The following is a 24,629-nucleotide window of genomic DNA, read 5'->3' as shown; positions in this document are numbered from 1 at the left end:
CAATGTGAGAGACGCAGACTCAGTCTCAACCTTTAAGTCTTTACTGAAGACGTATCTCTTCAGTAGGTCCTATGATTAAGTATAGTCTGGCCCAGGAGTGTGAAGGTGAACGGAAAGGCTGGAGCAACGAACCGCCCTTGCTGTCTCTGCCTTGCCGGTTCCCCTTTTTCCACTGGGATTCTCTGCCTCTAACCCTATTACAGGGGCTGAGTCACTGGCTTACTGGTGTTCTTCCATGCCGTCCATGGGAGGGGTGCGTCACTTGAGTGGGTTGAGTCACTGACGTGGTCTTCCTGTCTGGGTTGGCGCCCCCCCCCTTGGGTTGTGCCGTGGCGGAGATCGTTGTGGGCTATACTCGGCCTTGTCTTAGGACGGTAAGTTGGTGGTTGGAGACATCCCTCTAGTGGTGTGGGGGCTGTGCTTTGGCAAAGTGGGTGGGGTTATATCCTGCCTGTTTGGCCCTGTCCGGGGGTATCATCGGATGGGGCCACAGTGTCTTCTGATCCCTCCTGTCTCAGCCTCCAGTATTTATGCTGCAGTAGTTTATGTGTCGGGGGGCTAGGGTCAGTCTGTTACATCTGGAGTATTTCTCTTGTCTTATCCGGTGTTCTGTGAATTTAAATATGCTCTCTCTAATTCTCTCTTTCTCTCTTTCTGTCTTTCTCTCGGAGGACCTGAGCCCTAGGACCATGCCTCTGGACTACCTGGTATGATGACTCCTTGCTGTCCCCAGTCCACCTGGCCGTGCTGCAGCTCCAGCTTCAACTGTTCTGCCTGCGGCTATGGAACCCTGACCTGTTCACCGGACGTGCTTGTTGCACCCTCGACAACTACTATGATTATTATTATTTGACCATGCTGGTCATTTATGAACATTTTAACATCTTGACCATGTTCTGTTATAATATCCACCCTGCACAGCCAGAAGAGGACTGGCCACCCCTCATAGCCTGGTTCCTCTCTAGGTTTCTTCCTAGGTTTTTGGCCTTTCTAGGAAGTTTTTCCTAGGGAGTTTTTCCTAGCCACCGTGCTTCTTTCACATGCTTTGCTTGCTGTTTGGGGTTTTAGGCTGGGTTTCTGTACAGCACTTTGAGATATCAGCTGATGTACGAAGGGCTATATAAAAAAAATTATTTGATTTGATTTGATTTGATATTAATACAGTATGATAAGACCTGCGACCATATTAACACAGTATGATAAGACCTGCGACCATATTAACACAGTATGATAAGACCTGTGATAATTTTGGGATATTTTTTAAGATAAGTATCTCATTGCAGTAGTGCTGATCTCGGATCATCAGGCTCCCCTGTCCATTCATACTGACCTAGTATCACGGTTGTCGTAAGGAGAAGAGGACCAAAGTGCAGCGTGTGTGTCATTCCACATGTTATTTATACTGTGAAACTAATGCAATACATAAATACACTGAATGACAAAAAACAACAAACCGTGACGCAGAGATGAACACATACACAACTCAAAATGAATCACCCACAAACCCCAGGTGGAAAAATCTCTACTTAAGTATGATCTCCAATTAGAGACAACGAGGACCAGCTGCCTCTAATTGGAGATCATCCCAAACAAAACCCAACATAGAAATACAAAACTAGAACCTAAACATAGAAATAGAAAACAGAAAAAACAAATGTCACGCCCTGACCTACTCTACCATAGAAAATAACATCTTTCTACGGTCAGGACGTGACACCTAGAGAAGACAGACAGACAGACAGACAGACAGACAGACAGACAGACAGACAGACAGACAGACAGACAGACAGACAGACAGACAGACAGACAGACAGACAGACAGACCCTCTCCTCTAGTCTAGACCTTGCATGACTCTGCCCCCAAAACACATTCCCAGATCTACCTGAGTAACTGTCCAACAACCCACACTTCACATGTACTTACCATATCTCTACTACACAGTCATATACAAACTGAGAAACAGTCCTCCCTGTCAAGTACTGTATCATTCTGTAAGATACTTTACTTTTGACTTCTCCTCGCTAATGTGTTGATGTTTCAGTCAAGCCAATATTTCTCAAGACATTTTTATTTAACTTGTTTTATTTATCCTTTATTTAACTAGGCAAGTCAGTTAAGAACAAATTCTTATTTACAATGACGGCCTACAACGGCCAAACCCGGACAACACTGGACCAATTGTGCGCCACCCTATGGGACTCCCAATCACGGCCCGGTTGTGATACAGCCTGGATTCGAACCAGGGTGTCTGTAGTGACGCCTCTAGCACTGAGATACAGACAACCGCGCCACTCGGGAGCCATGAATGGCTAATACACCATACATTAAAACCATCCAGTACCAAACCATCCAGTACCAAACCATCCAATACCAAACCATCCGGTACCAAACCATCCAGTACCAAACCATCCAGTACCAAACCATCCAATACCAAACCATCCAATACCAAACCATCCGGTACCAAACCATCCAGTACCAAACCATCCGGTACCGAACCATCCAGTACCAAACCATCCGGTACCAAACCATCCAGTACCAAACCATCCGGTACCAAACCATCCGGTACCAAACCATCCAGTACCAAACCATCCGGTACCAAACCATCCAGTACCAAACCATCCAGTACCAAACCATCCGGTACCAAACCATCCAGTACCAAACCATCCGGTACCAAACCATCCAGTACCAAACCATCCAGTACCAAACCATCCGGTACCAAACCATCCAGTACCAAACCATCCAATACCAAACCATCCGGTACCAAACCAACCCTCAGCCCTGTACAGCTACCGAAAGCCACCAGAACTCTCCAACAACAGCCCTGTGACATCTCCATGACAATGGGCAGGCTGGGAGAGGACTTCCTGTCAACACAGGTCATGTGATCGGAAGTGCAGGAAGCACTCATGGAACACTGGGTTGGGCTGAGCTACATAGAGACAGTCTGAAACAATGGTTCCAGAACAGTTTGATGCTGAGGGACCCTCCTACTGTCAATTGTTCCAGAACAAGGACACTGACAGAGGCAGACTACAGCACTTTCATTAACACCAAGGACACTGACAGAGCTAGACTACAGCACTTTCATTAACACCAAGGACACTGACAGAGGTAGACTACAGCACTTTCATTAACACCAAGGACACTGACAGAGGTAGACTACAGCACTTGCATTAACACCAAGGACACTGACAGAGGTAGACTACAGCACTTTCATTAACACCAAGGACACTGACAGAGCTAGACTACAGCACTTTCATTAACACCAAGGACACTGACAGAGGTAGACTACAGCACTTTCATTAACACCAAGGACACTGACAGAGGTAGACTACAGCACTTTCATTAACACCAAGGACACTGACAGAGCTAGACTACAGCACTTTCATTAACACCAAGGACACTGACAGAGGTAGACTACAGCACTTGCATTAACACCAAGGACACTGACAGAGGTAGACTACAGCACTTTCATTAACACCAAGGACACTGACAGAGCTAGACTACAGCACTTTCATTAACACCAAGGACACTGACAGAGGTAGACTACAGCACTTTCATTAACACCAAGGACACTGACAGAGGCAGACTACAGCACTTTCAGTAACACCAAGGACACTGACAGAGGTAGACTACAGCACTTTTATTAACACCAAGGACACTGACAGAGGCAGACTACAGCACTTTCATTAACACCAAGGACACTTTCAGTAACACCAAGGACACTTTCATTAACACCAAGGACACTGACAGAGGCAGACTACAGCACTTTCATTAACACCAAGGACACTGACAGAGGCAGACTACAGCACTTTCAGTAACACCAAGGACAATGACAGAGGCAGACTACAGCACTTTCATTAACACCAAGGACACTGACAGAGGCAGACTACAGCACTTTCATTAACACCAAGGACACTGACAGAGGCAGACTACAGCACTTTCATTAACACCAAGGACACTGACAGAGGCAGACTACAGCACTTTCAGTAACACCAAGGACACTGACAGAGGCAGACTACAGCACTTTCATTAACACCAAGGACACTGACAGAGGTAGACTACAGCACTTTCATTAACACCAAGGACACTGACAGAGGCAGACTACAGCACTTTCATTAACACCAAGGACACTTTCAGTAACACCAAGGACACTTTCATTAACACCAAGGACACTGACAGAGGCAGACTACAGCACTTTCATTAACACCAAGGACACTGACAGAGGCAGACTACAGCACTTTCATTAACACCAAGGACACTGACAGAGGCAGACTACAGCACTTTCATTAACACCAAGGACACTGACAGAGGTAGACTACAGCACTTTCAGTAACACCAAGGACACTAACAGAGGTAGACTATAGCACTTTCAGTAGTAACACCTTATTTATGTGTATAACACATTAATACAGTTATAATGCATCGTAAGACTGCCATAAGCATGTTCCCCACCTTGACCCAGTCTGCTCAGCAGCTGATATAATACATTATGATACAGTTATAATTCATCGTAAGACTGTCATAAGCATGTTCCCCACCTTGACCCAGTCTGCTCAGCAGCTCATATAATACATTATGATGCAGTTATAATTCATCGTAAGACAGTCATAAGCATGTTCCCCACCTTGACCCAGTCTGCTCAGCAGCTCATATAATACATTATGATGCAGTTATAATTCATCGTAAGACTGTCATAAGCATGTTCCCCACCTTGACCCAGTCTGCTCAGCAGCTGATATAATACATTATGATGCAGTTATAATTCATCGTAAGACTGTCATAAGCATGTTCCCCACCTTGACCCAGTCTGCTCAGCAGCTGATATAATACATTATGATGCAGTTATAATGCATCGTAAGACTGCCATAAGCATGTTCCCCACCTTGACCCAGTCTGCTCAGCAGCTGATATAATACATTATGATGCAGTTATAATTCATCGTAAGACTGCCATAAGCAGGATCCCCACCTTGAGTGAGCCTGGTGAGGAGCTGATGGCGAGCGATGATGCGTGTGAGACGGAGGGCGGAGCGTCGTCGGGGGGAGTGGCCAAGCCTCAGGTAGATGTCCTGTCCATCAGGGGTCATGGACTCCAGACACGCCCTTTCACTACCACTACCACTTTCTCCGTCACTGTCGTGATCAGTTGTCCTCTCCCTGTCTCTGTCTCTCTCCTCCCTGTCCCTCTCCCTCTCCCGGTCTCTCTCTCTCTCCAAGTCTCTTTCTCTCTCCTCACTCTCCCTGTCTCTGTCTCTCTCCTCACTCTCCCTGTCTCTCTCCTCACTCTCCCTGTCTCTCTCCTCACTCTCCCTGTCTCTCTCCTCACTCTCCCTGTCTCTCTCCTCACTCTCCCTGTCTCTGTCTCTCTCCTCCCTGTCTCTCTCCTTTTCCCTGTCTCTCTCCTCACTCTCCCTGTCTCGGTCTATCTCCCTCTCCCTGTCTCTGTCTCTCTCCTCCCTGTCCCTCTCCCTGTCTCTGTCTCTCTCCTCCCTCTCCCTGTCTCTGTCTCTGTCTCTGTCCATCTCTCTGTCTCTGTCTCTCTCCTCCCTGTCACTGTCTCTGTCCATCTCCCTGTCTCTGTCCATCTCCCTGTCTCTGTCCATCTCCCTGTCTCTGTCCATCTCCCTGTCTCTGTCTCTGTCTCTGTCCATCTCTCTGTCTCTGTCTCTCTCCTCCCTGTCACTATCTCTGTCCATCTCTCTGTCTCTGTCCATCTCCCTGTCTCTGTCCATCTCCCTGTCTCTCTCCTCCCTCTCCCTGTCTCTCTCCTCCCTGTCACTGTCTCTGTCCATCTCTCTGTCTCTGTCCATCTCCCTGTCTCTGTCTCTATCACCTCTGCCACTCTCTCTGTCTCTGTCCATCTCCCTGTCTCTGTCCATCTCCCTGTCTCTGTCCATCTCCCTGTCTCTGTCCATCTCCCTGTCTCTGTCCATCTCCCTGTCTATCTCCCTGTCTCTGTCCATCTCCCTGTCTCTGTCCATCTCCCTGTCTCTGTCCATCTCCCTGTCTCTGTCTCTGTCTCTGTCCATCTCCCTGTCTCTGCCACTCTCTATGTCTCTGTCCATCTCTATGTCCCTCCCGCTATCACTGATCACACAGTCTCCAATATATAATAATATATAATATGCTGTACAGATATGATGGCTCTATCGATAACAGTCCAAGCACTATAGACAGGCTAAATGTTGCTAAACTTCAACACCATGAAAATGCACTGACATTAAACAATCTGTGTTAAATCAAAACAAATCTTTCTCTCTCTCTTTTAGTATCTCTATCTATCAATCTATCTCTGCATCTCTACACATCTATCTCTATCTATCAATCTATCTCTGTATCTCTATACCTCTATCTCTATCTATCAATCTATCTCTGTATCTCTATACCTCTATCTCTATCTATCAATCTATCTCTGCATCTATACACATCTATCTCTATCTATCAATCTATCTCTGCATCTCTACACATCTATCTCTATCTATCAATCTATCTCTGCATCTATACACATCTATCTCTATCTATCAATCTATCTCTGTATCTATACACATCTATCTCTATCTATCAATCTATCTCTGTATCTATACACATCTATCTCTATCTATCAATCTATCTCTGCATCTATACACATCTATCTCTATCTATCAATCTATCTCTGCATCTCTACACATCTATCTCTATCTATCAATCTATCTCTGCATCTCTACACATCTATCTCTATCTATCAATCTATCTCTGCATCTATACACATCTATCTCTATCTATCAATCTATCTCTGTATCTATACACATCTATCTCTATCTATCAATCTATCTCTGCATCTCTACACATCTATCTCTATCTATCAATCTATCTCTGCATCTATACACATCTACCTCTATCTATCTATCAATCTATCTCTGCATCTCTACACATCTATCTCTATCTATCAATCTATCTCTGTATCTATACACATCTATCTCTATCTATCAATCTATCTCTGTATCTATACACATCTATCTCTATCTATCAATCTATCTCTGCATCTCTACACATCTATCTCTATCTATCAATCTATCTCTGTATCTCTATACCTCTATCTCTATCTATCAATCTATCTCTGCATCTATACACATCTATCTCTATCTATCAATCTATCTCTGTATCTCTATACCTCTATCTCTATCTATCAATCTATCTCTGCATCTCTACACATCTATCTCTATCTATCAATCGATCTCTGTATCTCTATACCTCTATCTCTATCTATCAATCTATCTCTGCATCTATACACATCTATCTCTATCTATCAATCTATCTCTGTATCTCTATACCTCTATCTCTATCTATCAATCTATCTCTGCATCTCTACACATCTATCAATTCCATTTCAATTTAAGGGCTTTATTGGCATGGGAAACATATGTTAACATCGCCAAAGCAAGTCAGGTAGATAATAAACAAAAGTGAAATAAACAATAAAAATGAACAGTAAACATTACACTCACAGAAGTTCCAAAAGAATAAAGACATTTCAAATGTCATATTATGTATATATACAGTCTATCTCTATCTATCAATATATCTCTGTATCTCTATATGCCTATCTCTATCTATCAATATATCTCTGTATCTCTATATGTCTATCTCTATCTATCAATATATCTCTGTATCTCTAGATGTCTATCAATATATCTCTGTATCTCTATATGTCTATCTCTGTCTATCAATATAGCTCTGTATCTCTATACGTCTATCTATCTCTGTATCTCTATCTTCCTTTCAGTGGATCTGTCTCCCACTCACCACATGAAGTCCTGACAGTCCTAGAGGAACCCAAATGACTTCATCTCTCTGTAACGCACAACCACCAGTATATAGCAGACCATCTCTCTCTCTCTCTCTCTCTCTCTCTCTCTCTCTCTCTCTCTCTCTCTCTCCCTCTCCCTCTCCCTCTCCCTCTCTCATCAAACTTGACACAGTGAATGCTCCTTGATACCTCTTATTACACACACACACACACACACACACACACACACACACACACACACACACACACACACACACACACACACACACACACACACACACACACACACACACACACACACACACACACACACACACACACACACACCACTTTGTTCCACCTGACACTCAGCAAACACACGTTCACATCCACACACACACACACAGAGTTCTCCTCAGAGGCAACTCTTATCAAACCTTCCTCCTTCTTACCACTTCATCCTTCCTCTACTCACAGCCAATAGCAGGAGACATGGCCAGTGTAACAGCCAATGGCAGGAGAGATTTGGGAACACTGCCCAGCTGCCTGAACCTGAGCCAAAAACCTCTACTTTACTACTGTATGGTATTACAAGGGAGTGTGTGTGTGTGTGTGTGTGTGTGTGTGTGTGTGTGTGTGTGTGTGTGTGTGTGTGTGTGTGTGTGTGTGTGTGTGTGTGTGTGTGTGTGTGTGTGTGTGTGTGTGTGTGTGTGTGTGATATAATAATATGAGGAACAGGGGATGGGCCTGCTGGAAAACACATCATCCTAAAGACCTTCCAGAGAGGAAGGAAAAGCTTGAAAATAACACTAGCTTAAGAAAGGTAGAGCGAGAGAGAGAGAGAGAGAGGGGGGGGGGAGAGAGAGGGGGAGACAGAGAGGGGGAGACAGAGAGAGGGGGGGAGAGAGGAGAGGGGGAGAGAGGAGAGAGAGAGATAGGAGAGAGAGAGAGGGGGAGAGAGGGGGAGAGAGAGAGGGGGGAGAGAGGGGGAGAGAGGAGAGGGGGAGAGAGGAGAGGGGGAGAGAGGAGAGAGAGAGATAGGAGAGAGAGAGAGGGGGAGAGAGGGGGAGAGAGAGAGGGGGGAGAGAGGGGGAGAGAGGAGAGGGGGAGAGAGAGAGGGGGAGACAGAGAGGGGGGGAGAGAGAGAGGGAGACAGAGAGGGGGAGAGAGGAGAGGGGGAGAGAGGAGAGAGAGAGATAGGAGAGAGAGGGGGGAGAGAGAGAGAGAGAGGGGGAGAGAGAGAGGGAGACAGAGAGGGGGAGAGAGGAGAGGGGGAGAGAGGAGAGAGAGAGATAGGAGAGAGAGGGGGGAGAGAGAGAGAGGGGGAGAGAGAGAGGGAGACAGAGAGGGGGAGAGAGGAGAGGGGGAGAGAGGAGAGGGGGAGAGAGGAGAGAGAGAGATAGGAGAGAGAGGGGAGAGAGATAGAGAGGGGGAGGGAGGGAGGGAGGGAGGGAGGGAGGGAGGGAGGGAGGGAGGGAGGGAGGGAGGGAGGGAGGGAGGGAGGGAGGGAGGGAGGGAGGGAGGGAGGGAGGGAGGGATAGGAGAGAGAGGGGGAGTGCGAGAGAGAGAGAGGGGGAGAGAGATAGAGATAGAGATGGGAGAGAGATAGAGATAGAGATGAGAGAGAGATAGAGGGAGGGAGAGAGAGGGGGAGAGTGAGAGAGAGAGAGAGAGAGAGAGAGAGAGAAAGAGAGAGGAGAGGGGGAGAGTGAGAGTGGGAGGGAGAGAGACAGAAAGAAAGAGGCAGAAACTAGAGAGAAAGACTATCTGCTATACAAATTGATGGAAAGTGGTGTTGGGGGAAAAACATACCACATTATGAAATCTATGTACACAAACAACTGGTTTGCGGTTAAAATTGGCAAAAAACACACATTTCTTTCCACAGATTGTGTCAGACCTGGACCCTGACAGTACATCTCAGTAAGACAAAAAATAATGGTGTTCCAAAAAAGGTCCAGTTGCCAGGACCACAAATACAAATACAAATACAAATACAAATTCCATCTAGACACCGTTGCCCTAGAGCACACAAACAACTATACCTACCTCGGCCTAAACATCAGCACCACAGGTAACTTCCACAAAGCTGTGAACGATCTGAGAGACAAGGCAAGAAGGACCTTTTATGCCATTAAAAGGAACATAAAATTAGACATACCAATTAGGATCTGGCTGAAAATACTTGAATCAGTTATAGAACCCATTGCCCTTTATGGTTGTGAGGTCTGGGGTTCGCTCACCAACCAATAATTCACAAAATGGGACAAACACTAAATTGAGATTCTGCATGCAGAGCAGAATTAGGCCGATACCCGCTTATTATCAAAAGCTGTTAAATTCTACAACCACCTAAAAGGAAGCGATTCCCAAAACTTCCATAACAAAGCCATCACCTACAGAGAGATGAACCTGGAGAAGAGTCCCCTAAGCAAGCTGGTCCTGGGTCTCTGTTCACAAACACAAACAGACCCCACAGAGCCCCAGGACAACAACACAATTAGACCCAACCAAGTCATGAGAAAACAAAAAGATAATTACTTGACACATTGGAAAGAATTAACAAAAAAACTGAGCCAACTAGAATGTTATTTGGCCCTAAACAGAGAGTACACAGAGGCAGAATACCTGACCCTGTGACTGACCCAAACTTAAGGAAAGCTTTGACTATGTACAGACTCAGTGAGCATAGCCTTGCTATTGAGAGAGACCACTGTAGGCAGACCAGGCTCTCAAGAGAAGACAGGCTATGTGCACACTGCCCATAAAACGAGGTGGAAACTGAGCTGCACTTCTTAACCTCCTGCCAAATGTATGACCATATTAGAGACACATATTTCCCTCAGATTACACAGAACCACAAAGAATTTTAAAACAAATCCAAAATTGATAAACTCCCATATCTAGTGGGTGAAATACCACAGTGTGCCATCACAGCAGCAAGACTTGTGACCTGTTTCCACAATAAAAGGGGCAACCAGTGAAGAACAAACACAATTGTATTGTTTATTTCACCTTTGTTAATTATCTATTTCACTTGCTTAGGCAATGTTAACATATGTTTCCCATGCCAATAAAGCCCTTAAATTGAAACTGAAATTTAATTGAGTGAGATAGAGAGAGAGAGATAGTGGGAGGGAGGAGGAATTAGATGAATTCTCTGATCCTTTGATTGGGTGGACAACTATTGTCTTTGAGAGAGAGGGAGAGAGAGAGAGACAAAGAGAGAGAAAGAGATAGAGAGAGAGAGGTAGAGAGGTAATGATCTATTATGTACATTTCTACATATGTTGTGTAGTGGGTATACGTCTGCAGACCACCAGCCCAAATGACCCAATGGGAAAGACTGGAACCATTTTATAATGTGTCCTATGTAAGGAATGAAGGGGAGGAGGAGGGGGGCTCTTTGGTCTAGCTTGGCCTGTGAGGGAGGGAGGGAGGGAGGGAGGGAGGGAGGGAGGGAGGGAGGGAGGGAGGGAGGGAGGGAGGGAGGGAGGGAGGGAGGGAGGGAGGGAGGGAGGGAGGTGGACAGGGGGAGGAAAGAAGGACAGAGGGAGGATAGAGGGAGAAAGAAGCACAGTGGGGAGGATAGAGGGAGAGAGAAGTACAGGGGGAGGAGGGGGAGAGAGTAGGACAGGGGGAGGATAGAGGGAGAGAGAAGTACAGGGGGAGGAGGGGGAGAGAGTAGGACAGGGGGAGGATAGAGGGAGAGAGAAGTACAGGGGGAGGAGGGGGAGAGAGTAGGACAGGGGGAGGAGGGGGAGAGAGTAGGACAGGGGGAGGATAGAGGGAGAGAGTAGGACAGAGGGAGGATAGAGGGAGAGAGAAGTACAGGGGGAGGAGGGGGAGAGAGTAGGACAGGGGAGGATAGAGGGAGAGAGTAGGACAGAGGGAGGATAGAGGGAGAGAGAAGTACAGGGGGAGGAGGGGGAGAGAGTAGGACAGGGGGAGGATAGAGGGAGAGAGTAGGACAGAGGGAGGATAGAGGGAGAGAGAAGCAGGGGGGAGGTTAGAGGGAGAGAAGTACAGGGGGAGGATAGAGGGAGAGAGTAGGACAGAGGGAGGATAGAGGGAGAGAGTAGGACAGAGGGAGGATAGAGGGAGAGAGAAGCAGGGGAGGTTAGATGGAGAGAAGTACAGGGGGATGATAGAGGGAGAGAGAAGAACAGGGGGAAGATAGAGGGAGAGAGAAGAACAGGGGGAAGATAGAGGGAGAGAGAAGAACAGGGGGAGGATAGAGGGAGAGAGAAGAACAGGGGGAAGATAGAGGGAGAGAGAAGAACAGGGGGAAGATAGAGGGAGAGAGAAGAACAGGGGGAGGATAGAGGGAGAGAGAAGAACAGGGGGAAGATAGAGGGAGAGAGAAGAACAGGGGGAAGATAGAGGGAGAGAGAAGAACAGGGGGAAGATAGAGGGAGAGAGAAGAACAGGGGGAAGATAGAGGGAGAGAGAAGAACAGGGGGAAGATAGAGGGAGAGAGAAGAACAGGGGGAAGATAGAGGGAGAGAGAAGAACAGGGGGAAGATAGAGGGAGAGAGAAGAACAGGGGGAAGATAGAGGGAGAGAGAAGAACAGGGGGAAGATAGAGGGAGAGAGAAGAACAGGGGGAAGATAGAGGGAGAGAGAAGAACAGGGGGAGGATAGAGGGAGAGAGAAGAACAGGGGGAGGATAGAGGGAGAGAGAAGAACAGGGGGAAGATAGAGGGAGAGAGAAGAACAGGGGGAGGATAGAGGGAGAGAGAAGAACAGGGGGAGGATAGAGGGAGAGAGAAGAACAGGGGGAGGATAGAGGGAGAGAGAAGAACAGGGGGAGGATAGAGGGAGAGAGAAGAACAGGGGGAAGATAGAGGGAGAGAGAAGAACAGGGGGAGGATAGAGGGAGAGAGAAGAACAGGGGGAAGATAGAGGGAGAGAGAAGAACAGGGGGAAGATAGAGGGAGAGAGAAGAACAGGGGGAAGATAGAGGGAGAGAGAAGAACAGGGGGAAGATAGAGGGAGAGAGAAGAACAGGGGGAAGATAGAGGGAGAGAGAAGAACAGGGGGAAGATAGAGGGAGAGAGAAGAACAGGGGGAAGATAGAGGGAGAGAGAAGAACAGGGGGAAGATAGAGGGAGAGAGAAGAACAGGGGGAAGATAGAGGGAGAGAGAAGAACAGGGGGAGGATAGAGGGAGAGAGAAGAACAGGGGGAAGATAGAGGGAGAGAGAAGAACAGGGGGAAGATAGAGGGAGAGAGAAGAACAGGGGGAGGATAGAGGGAGAGAGAAGAACAGGGGGAAGATAGAGGGAGAGAGAAGAACAGGGGGAGGATAGAGGGAGAGAGAAGAACAGGGGGAGGATAGAGGGAGAGAGAAGAACAGGGGGAGGATAGAGGGAGAGAGAAGAACAGGGGGAGGATAGAGGGAGAGAGAAGAACAGGGGGAGGATAGAGGGAGAGAGAAGAACAGGGGGAGGATAGAGGGAGAGAGAAGAACAGGGGGAGGATAGAGGGAGAGAGAAGAACAGGGGGAGGATAGAGGGAGAGAGAAGAACAGGGGGAAGATAGAGGGAGAGAGAAGAACAGGGGGAGGATAGAGGGAGAGAGAAGAACAGGGGGAGGATAGAGGGAGAGAGAAGAACAGGGGGAAGATAGAGGGAGAGAGAAGAACAGGGGGAGGATAGAGGGAGAGAGAAGAACAGGGGGAGGATAGAGGGAGAGAGAAGAACAGGGGGAGGATAGAGGGAGAGAGAAGAACAGGGGGAAGATAGAGGGAGAGAGAAGAACAGGGGGAGGATAGAGGGAGAGAGAAGAACAGGGGGAGGATAGAGGGAGAGAGAAGAACAGGGGGAGGATAGAGGGAGAGAGAAGAACAGGGGGAGGATAGAGGGAGAGAGAAGAACAGGGGGAAGATAGAGGGAGAGAGAAGAACAGGGGGAAGATAGAGGGAGAGAGAAGAACAGGGGGAAGATAGAGGGAGAGAGAAGAACAGGGGGAAGATAGAGGGAGAGAGAAGAACAGGGGGAAGATAGAGGGAGAGAGAAGAACAGGGGGAAGATAGAGGGAGAGAGAAGAACAGGGGGAGGATAGAGGGAGAGAGAAGAACAGGGGGAGGATAGAGGGAGAGAGAAGAACAGGGGGAAGATAGAGGGAGAGAGAAGAACAGGGGGAGGATAGAGGGAGAGAGAAGAACAGGGGGAGGATAGAGGGAGAGAGAAGAACAGGGGGAGGATAGAGGGAGAGAGAAGAACAGGGGGAAGATAGAGGGAGAGAGAAGAACAGGGGGAGGATAGAGGGAGAGAGAAGAACAGGGGGAAGATAGAGGGAGAGAGAAGAACAGGGGGAGGATAGAGGGAGAGAGAAGAACAGGGGGAAGATAGAGGGAGAGAGAAGAACAGGGGGAGGATAGAGGGAGAGAGAAGAACAGGGGGAGGATAGAGGGAGAGAGAAGAACAGGGGGAGGATAGAGGGAGAGAGAAGAACAGGGGGAGGATAGAGGGAGAGAGAAGAACAGGGGGAGGATAGAGGGAGAGAGAAGAACAGGGGGAGGATAGAGGGAGAGAGAAGAACAGGGGGAGGATAGAGGGAGAGAGAAGAACAGGGGGAAGATAGAGGGAGAGAGAAGAACAGGGGGAGGATAGAGGGAGAGAGAAGAACAGGGGGAGGATAGAGGGAGAGAGAAGAACAGGGGGAGGATAGAGGGAGAGAGAAGAACAGGGGGAGGATAGAGGGAGAGAGAAGAACAGGGGGAGGATAGAGGGAGAGAGAAGAACAGGGGGAGGATAGAGGGAGAGAGAAGAACAGGGGGAGGATAGAGGGAGAGAGAAGAACAGGGGGAGGATAGAGGGAGAGAGAAGAACAGGGGGAGGATAGAGGGAGAGAGAAGAACAGGGGGAAGATAGAGGGAGAGAGAAGAACAGGGGGAAGATAGAGGGAGAGAGAAGAACAGGGGGAAGATAGAGGGAGAGAGAAGAACAGGGGGAAGATAGAGGGAGAGAGAAGAACAGGGGGAAGATAGAGGGAGAGAGAAGAACAGGGGGAAGATAGAGGGAGAGAGAAGAACAGGGGGAGGATAGAGGGAGAGAGAAGAACAGGGGGAGGATAGAGGGAGAGAGAAGAACAGGGGGAAGATAGAGGGAGAGAGAAGAACAGGGGGAAGATAGAGGGAGAGAGAAGAACAGGGGGAGGATAGAGGGAGAGAGAAGAACAGGGGGAGGATAGAGGGAGAGAGAAGAACAGGGGGAAGATAGAGGGAGAGAGAAGAACAGGGGGAGGATAGAGGGAGAGAGAAGAACAGGGGGAAGATAGAGGGAGAGAGAAGAACAGGGGGAGGATAGAGGGAGAGAGAAGAACAGGGGGAAGATAGAGGGAGAGAGAAGAACAGGGGGAGGATAGAGGGAGAGAGAAGAACAGGGGGAAGATAGAGGGAGAGAGAAGAACAGGGGGAGGATAGAGGGAGAGAGAAGAACAGGGGGAAGATAGAGGGAGAGAGAAGTACAGGGGGAATTGCATATGAAAGTAGGTCAGAGCAAAGTCAGTCTCAGGTCACACACACACCACTCAGCAGTGTGTGTGTGTGTGTGTGTGTGTGTGTGTGTGTGTGTGTGTGTGTGTGTGTGTGTGTGTGTGTGTGTGTGTGTACGTGTGTACGTGTGTACGTGTGTACGTGTGTACGTGTGTCTGAGTACCTCAAAACCTACATGAACCAAGTCCAGTACCTCTAGGAATTCAGCCAACAATCTCTTTGATTAGTGAGAGACAGACGAGAGAGGCAGATGAGAGATGTGAGACTGTGTACCATTTACTACCCTCTGGTGGTAATTAGGCACGTTGAATACAAGTTCAAGTTTCACGTTTTATTAGTCGAACGTAGAGGATACACATGATACACATCGTCCAATGAAATGCTTACTCACATGCTCCTTCTGGTCAATGCAACAACAATAATAACTAATGAAAGATAAGAATAGGAACAGAAAGTATCTGTCTCAGTAGAATAAACATTTCAGCATCAGTATAATACAGGAAGACACCATTTATAGTTCAATATTTACATATTTATCAGGAAACGGGAGGTTGGGACATTATTAACAATAGTAAATAACAGTCTGGTAGCAGTTGTAATGTGTGTGTGTGTGTGTGTGTGTGTGAGTGAGTGAGTGAGTGAGTGAGTGAGTGAGTGAGTGAGTGAGTGAGTGAGTGAGTGAGTGAGTGAGTGAGTGAGTGAGTGAGTGAGTGAGTGAGTGAGTGAGTGAGTGAGTGAGTGAGTGAGTGAGTGTGTGAGTGAATGAGTGAGTGAGTACATCGGTGTGTGTGTGTGTATGTCCGTGCAGGTGTGAGCGGACCACCCTGCTGGAGGGCCTTGCGGTCGTGGACGGCACAACCCACATAAAAAAAATACTACAGTTTACTATAGAATGCTACAGTCCTTACTAAAGAATTATGTAGTAAACTGTAGTATACTGTAGAATACTATACTACACACAGTAGTATCCCTCGATCATGTTGTAGTATACTGTTGAATACTAGTAAATACTACAGTATTATCCGCAAAGAACACACTGTATTAAATACTACAGTAATGTCCACAAAAACACTACAGTCTACAAAAACACAGCATATTTTTAATTACAATAAATACTACAGTATTTAATTAGCATATACCCTGCCCATTCCCCTCCCCTCCCCTATATACCAATTTCTGCCACCCATAAGTGAAACCTACATGCCAAGTATAGCAGAAGTGCTCAACAATCTGTTCAGACAGCCTGCCTGCCTGCTATATTTTAGTATTTCTCCAGTAGGTTCCTGAAGGAGAAAAGCTCCACTTCTATGTCAAAGATAATACAACAAAAACACTACAGTAACGGCCGCAAAAATCACTACAGTAAATACCAGGGGTTGGAACCAGATTTTTAATTCTCCAATCGTTAAGTTCTGAAGAGAACCATTCTTTTTTTTTGTTCAATTCCACTGTTCGGAAATAAAGTTATGAACTGGTTCGAACCCCAAAAAAGGACCAGTTTATATCGTTCTTTTGTGTTCTTTTTTTAAACCTTTGAAAACATTTTGTTTTTACATTTAGCTCGACATTAAATTACTGCAGTGCGGATAGAGCAGCTTGCGATGGAGGGAGCAAGCTATAGTGAACTATAGCTTGGTTTGTCTTGGCATCTTGTCATGACATGCATTATCTGAATTAGGACCACAAGATTATACCTACGGTGCAGCGGCTTCTATGGAGGAACCTAAAATGTCTTTGAACTTCAGAGAGTTGGACCAGAGCTAGCTAACGTTGGACCAGAGCTAGCTAACCTTGGACCAGAGCTAGCTAACGTTGGACCAGAGCTAGCTAACGTTAGACCAGAGCTAGCTAACGTTAGACCAGAGCTAGCTAACGTTGGACCAGAGCTAGCTAACTTTGGACCAGAGCTAGCTGACAAGCTTGTGTGTGTGCGTTATTAATCAGTTCTCATGCTATTAAAATAACCGTTCTGTTCCGGGAACAGTATGGATCACTTTCGTTCCCAATTCAGATTCTGTTCCTTGAAAAATGTAGTTATTTATATACACACCATCCTATATAACTACTGTCTATACACACCATCCTATATAACTACTGTCTATACACACCATCCTATATAACTACTGCCTATACACACCATCCTATATAACTACTGTCTATACACACCATCCTATATAACTACTGTCTATACACACCATCCTATATAACTACTGTCTATACTGTCTATACACACCATCCTGTATAACTACTGTCTATACTGTCTATACACACCATCCTGTATAACTACTGTCTATACACACCATCCTATATAACTACTGTCTATACTGTCTATACACACCATCATGTATAACTACTGTCTATACTGTCTATACACACCATCCTATATAACTACTGTCTATACTGTCTATACACACCATCCTATATAACTACTGTCTATACACACCATCCTATATAACTACTGTCTATACTGTCTATACACACCATCCTATATAACTACTGTCTATACTGTCTATACACACCATCCTATATAACTACTGTCTATACTGTCTATACACACCATCCTATATAACTACTGTCTATACACACCATCCTATATAACTACTGTCTATACACACCATCCTATATAACTACTGTCTATACTGTCTATACACACCATCCTATATAACTACTGTCTATACTGTCTATACACACCATCCTATATAACTACTGTCTATACTGTCTATACACACCATCCTATATAACTACTGTCTATACACACCATCCTATATAACTACTGTCTATACACACCATCCTATATAACTACTGTCTATACTGTCTATACACACCATCCTATATAACTACTGTCTATACTGTCTATACACACCATCCTATATAACTACTGTCTATACTGTCTATACACACCATCCTATATAACTACTGTCTATACACACCATCCTATATAACTACTGTCTATACACACCATCCTATATAACTACTGTCTATACACACCATCCTATATAACTACTGTCTATACACACCATCCTATATAACTACTGTCTATACACACCATCCTATATAACTACTGTCTATACACACCATCCTATATAACTACTGTCTATACACACCATCCTATATAACTACTGTCTATACTGTCTATACACACCATCCTATATAACTACTGTCTATACTGTCTATACACACCATCCTATATAACTACTGTCTATACTGTCTATACACACCATCCTATATAACTACTGTCTATACTGTCTATACACACCATCCTATATAACTACTGTCTATACACACCATCCTATATAACTACTGTCTATACACACCATCCTATATAACTACTGTCTATACACACCATCCTATATAACTACTGTCTATACACACCATCCTATATAACTACTGTCTATACACACCATCCTATATAACTACTGTCTATACACACCATCCTATATAACTACTGTCTATACACACCATCCTATATAACTACTGTCTATACACACCATCCTATATAACTACTGTCTATACTGTCTATACACACCATCCTATATAACTACTGTCTATACTGTCTATACACACCATCCTATATAACTACTGTCTATACTGTCTATACACACCATCCTATATAACTACTGTCTATACTGTCTATACACACCATCCTATATAACTACTGTCTATACACACCATCCTATATAACTACTGTCTATACACACCATCCTATATAACTACTGTCTATACACACCATCCTATATAACTACTGTCTATACACACCATCCTATATAACTACTGTCTATACACACCATCCTATATAACTACTGTCTATACACACCATCCTATATAACTACTGTCTATACACACCATCCTATATAACTACTGTCTATACTGTCTATACACACCATCCTATATAACTACTGTCTATACTGTCTATACACACCATCCTACATAACTACTGTCTATACTGTCTATACACACCATCCTATATAACTACTGTCTATACACACCATCCTATATAACTACTGTCTATACACACCATCCTATATAACTACTGTCTATACTGTCTATACACACCATCCTATATAACTACTGTCTATACTGTCTATACACACCATCCTATATAACTACTGTCTATACTGTCTATACACACCATCCTATATAACTACTGTCTATACACACCATCCTATATAACTACTGTCTATACACACCATCCTATATAACTACTGTCTATACTGTCTATATACACCATCCTATATAACTACTGTCTATACACACCATCCTATATAACTACTGTCTATACTGTCTATATACACCATCCTATATAACTACTGTCTATACTGTTTATACACACCATCCTATATAACTACTGTCTATACTGTCTATACACACCATCCTATATAACTACTGTCTATACACACCATCCTATATAACTACTGTCTATACTGTCTATATACACCATCCTATATAACTACTGTCTATACACACCATCCTATATAACTACTGTCTATACACACCATCCTATATAACTATTGTCTATACACACCATCCTATATAACTACTGTCTATACACACCATCCTATATAACTACTGTCTATACACACCATCCTATATAACTACTGTCTATACACACCATCCTATATAACTACTGTCTATACTGTCTATATACACCATCCTATATAACTACTGTCTATACTGTTTATACACACCATCCTATATAACTACTGTCTATACACACCATCCTATATAACTACTGTCTATACACACCATCCTATATAACTACTGTCTATACACACCATCCTATATAACTACTGTCTATACACACCATCCTATATAACTACTGTCTATACTGTCTATACACACCATCCTATATAACTACTGTCTATACTGTCTATATACACCATCCTATATAACTACTGTCTATACACACCATCCTATATAACTACTGTCTATACTGTCTATACACACCATCATGTATAACTACTGTCTATACACACCATCCTCTATAACTACTGGCTATACACACCATCCTATATAACTACTGTCTATACACACCATCCTATATAACTACTGTCTATACACACCATCCTATATAACTACTGTCTATACACCATCCTGTATAACTACTGTCTATACTGTCTATACACACCATCCTATATAACTACTGTCTATACTGTCTATATACACCATCCTATATAACTACTGTCTATACTGTCTATACACACCATCCTATATAACTACTGTCTATATTGTCTATACACACCATCCTATATAACTACTGTCTATACACACCATCCTATATAACTACTGTCTATACACACCATCCTATATAACTACTGTCTATACACACCTCTGGAAGCAGGTTGCCTCTGGAAGCAACGTCAGCACAAGAACTGTTTCTGTCGGGAGCTTAAGATCACCATGTGCAATGCCAAGAGTGGTGTAAAGATCGCCGTCATTGGACTCTGGAGCACTGTAAACGCGTTCTCTGGAGTGATGAATCACCATCTGGCAGTCTGACGGATGAATCTGGGTTTGACGGATGCCAGGAGATTCTGTGATTCCAACTTTGTGGCAACAGTTTGGGGAAAGCCCTTTCCTGTTTCAGCATGACAATGCCCCTGTGTACAAAGCGAGGTCCATACAGAAATGGTTGGTCGAGATCAGTGTGGAAGAACTTGACTCGCCTGCACAAAGCCCTGACCTCAACCCCATGGAACACCTTTGGGATGAATTGGAACGCCGACTGTGAGCCAGGCCTAATCGCCCAACATCAGTGCCCGACCTCACTAATACTCTTGTGGCTGAATGGAAGCAAATCCCTGCAGCAATGTTCCATCATCTAGTGGAAAGCCTTCCCAGAAGAGTGGAGGCTGTTATAGCAGCAATGTTCCATCATCTAGTGGAAAGCCTTCCCAGAAGAGTGGAGGCTGTTATAGCAGCAATGTTCCATCATCTAGTGGAAAGCCTTCCCAGAAGAGTGGAGGCTGTTATAGCAGCACTGTTCCATCATCTAGTGGAAAGCCTTCCCAGAAGAGTGGAGGCTGTTATAGCAGCAATGTTCCAACATCTAGTGGAAAGCCTTCCCAGAAGAGTGGAGGCTGTTATAGCAGCAAAGGGGGGGACCAACTCCATATTAATGTCCATGATTTTGTAATGAGATGTTGAAGAGCAGGTGTCCACATACTGCTGGTCACGTAGTGCATATATACAGAGCCTTCAGAAAGTATTCACACCTCTCAACTTTTTCCACATTTTGTTGTGTTACAGTGGGATTAAAAAATGATTTAATTGTGACTTTTTTTTTTCAACGATCTACACAAAATACTCTGTAATGTGAAAGTGGAAGATTTGTTTTACATTTGTTTAAGAATTCATGAAAAATGAAACACTAATATATCTTGATTAAATAAGTATTCAACCCCCAGAGTCAATACATGTTAGAATCCCCTTTGGCAGTGATTACGGCTGTGAGTCTTCCTGGGTGAGTCTCTAAGAGATTTCCACACTTGGATTGTGCAACATTTGCCTGTTTATTCTTCTTAAAATTCTTCAAGTTCTGTCAAATTGGTTGTTGATCATAGCTTGACAACCATTTTCAAGTCTTGTCATAAATTTGCAAGCAGATTTAAGTCAAAACTGTAACTCCGCCACTCGGGGACATTCACTGTCTTCTTGGTAAGTAACGGCAGTGTAAATTTGGCCTTGTGTTTTAGGTTATTGTCCTGCTGAACAGTGAATTCATCTCCTAGTGTCTGGTGGAAAGCAGACTGAACCAAGTTTTCCTCTAGGATTTTGCCTGTTGTCACGCCCTGACCGTAGAGAGCCTTTTTATTTCTCTATTTGGTTAGGTCGGGTGTGATTTGGGTGGGCATTCTAGATTATGTATATCTATGTTATTGTATTTCTATGTTGGTCTGATATGGTTCCCAATCAGAGGCAGCTGTCATTCGTTGTCTCTAATTGGGAATCATATTTAGGCAGCCTTTTCCCACTGGGGTTTTGTGGGATCATGTTTTTGTTAGGTATCTGTGTAGCCTGCAGAACTTTACGTTCGTTTTTGTATTTTGTTGTTTTGACGGTGTTCATTTTTAATAAAGGAAAAATGTTTGCCTACCACGCTGCACCTTGGTCTCCTTCTTACGACGAACGTGACACCTGTGCTTATCTCCATTACGTTTATTTTTATTCTACAAAACTCCTTAGTCCTTTCCAATGACAAGCATACCCATAACATGATGCAGCCACCACTATGCTTGAAAATATGTTTTGGAATATTTGTATTCTGTATAGGCTTCCTTCTTTTCACTCTGTCAATTAGGTTAGTATTGTGGAATAACTACAATGTTGTTGATCCATCCTCAGTTTTCTCCGATCACAGTCATTAAACTCTGTAACTGTTTTAAAGTCACTATTGGTCTCATGGTGAAATCCTTGAGCGGCTTTCTTCAATTCAATCACTGTACTGCTAATGTGACCCAGAGTGAGCAGGTCTGCACTACAATTGCCAAGCCAAGCGTACACACATCGTGACAGTACTTCCATGACAAAGAGCGTAGTAGCCTAATGCTGGTGAAGATAGATGATGATGATGATGATGATGAAGATGACCATGTGATAACTGAAACCTCTGGTTCATAACATCACCTCAGTGACCCCCGTATGACCTACAGACCCTGACCCTGATGATGTCAGAAGCACAGACAGACAGACAGACAGACAGACAGACAGACAGACAGACAGACAGACAGACAGACAGACAGACAGACAGACAGACAGACAGACAGACAGACAGACAGACAGACAGACAGACAGACAGACAGACAGACAGACAGACAGACAGACAGACAGACAGACAGACAGACAGACAGACAGACAGACAGACAGACAGACAGACAGACAGACAGACAGACAGACAGACAGACAGACAGACAGACAGAGCTAAAGTCATATAATCCCATACACACACAAAGAGGAGAAATCCATGCCCATCCTCCCCCTACTCCCAAATCCTCTAGATTCCAACCCAATCCAGTCGATATAATCTACTACAGTTTACACACACTGGTCAGCACACTGGTCAGCAGGCCACCACAACACTATCAACACACTACTACACATTCACTCATTCATTCATTTATTATGCATTCATTAATTAATTAATTCATTCATTCATTTATTATGCATTCATTAATTAATTCAGTCATTAATTTACTCATTTGTTCATTCATCAACCTATATAATCTACCCCACAATGGCAAACAGTAATCTACAGACCTCAGTTACCTTGTCTGAGTTACCTTGTCTGAGTTACCTTGTCTGAGTTACCTTGTCTCAGTTACCTTGCCTCAGTTACCTTGCCTCAGTTACCTTGCCTCAGTTACCTTGCCTCAGTTACCTTGCCTCAGTTACCTTGCCTCAGTTACCTTGCCTCAGTTACCTTGCCTCAGTTACCTTGTCTCAGTTACCTTGCCTCAGTTACCTTGCCTCAGTTACCTTGCCTCAGTTACCTTGCCTCAGTTACCTTGCCTCAGTTACCTTGTCTCAGTTACCTTGCCTCAGTTACCTTGTTTAACTTACCTTGCCTCAGTCACCTTGCCTCACTTACCTTGCCTCAGTCACCTTGCCTCAGTTACCTTGTTTAACTTACCTTGCCTCAGTTACCTTGCCTCAGTTACCTTGCCTCAGTCACCTTGCCTCAGTTACCTTGTTTAACTTACCTTGCCTCAGTTACCTTGCCTCAGTTACCTTGTCTGAGTTACCTTGCCTCAGTTACCTTGTCTGAGTTACCTTGCCTGAGTTACCTTGTCTGAGTTACCTTGCCTCAGTCACCTTGCCTCAGTTACCTTGCCCGAGTTACCTTGCCTGAGTTACCTTGTCTGAGTTACCTTGCCTCAGTCACCTTGCCTCAGTTACCTTGCCCGAGTTACCTTGCCTTAGTTACCTTGCCTTAGTTACCTTGCCTTAGTTACCTTGTCTGAGTTACCTTGCCTCAGTTACCTTGCCTCAGTTACCTTGTCTGAGTTACCTTGCCTCAGTTACCTTGCCTCAGTTACCTTGTCTGAGTTACCTTGCTCAGTTACCTTGCCTCAGTTACCTTGCCTCAGTTACCTTGCCTCAGTTACCTTGCCTCAGTTACCTTGCCTTAGTTACCTTGCCCGAGTTAGCTTGCCCGAGTTAGCTTGCCTAAACTGGAAATAACTGTTTCCAGACCAACAGGAGAGGAGTGTCTGGTGTGTTGGAGACAGCTGAGCTGTGTAGTGAGCTAGAGTCTGGTCTGGGTAGTTCATATATTCAACTATTTATTGACATAGACTAACACACTTACAGTGTAAAACAATAACGCACAGTTACCTCCATGTTAAAGTGCCTGGTTGGCTGTAAA

The 24,629-nt window shown here is 44.8% G+C and overlaps 1 protein-coding gene across 4 annotated transcripts in view; it reads right to left on the bottom strand.

The window, feature by feature from the left end:
- Positions 1-24,629, bottom strand: part of stard13a (StAR related lipid transfer domain containing 13a) — a 184,763-nt gene that overhangs the window by 72,656 nt on the left and 87,478 nt on the right. The window contains exon 1 of one of the 4 annotated variants that reach the window (XM_045690200.2): positions 4,973-7,963. The exons of the other annotated variants lie outside the window; for them this stretch is intronic. Coding sequence (XP_045546156.2) covers positions 4,973-6,068 — 1,096 coding nt within the window. The 5' untranslated portion in view covers positions 6,069-7,963. Of the gene's footprint in view, positions 1-4,972; positions 7,964-24,629 lie in introns of those variants that run through there. 4 annotated transcript variants of the gene reach the window in all.

This window comes from Salmo salar, chromosome 11, assembly GCF_965601325.2.
Source record: "Salmo salar chromosome 11, fSalSal1, whole genome shotgun sequence".
NCBI lineage: Eukaryota > Metazoa > Chordata > Actinopteri > Salmoniformes > Salmonidae > Salmo > Salmo salar.
The sequence above is the reverse complement of the archived record's forward strand: the minus strand, read 5'-3'. Positions and strand labels throughout refer to the sequence as shown.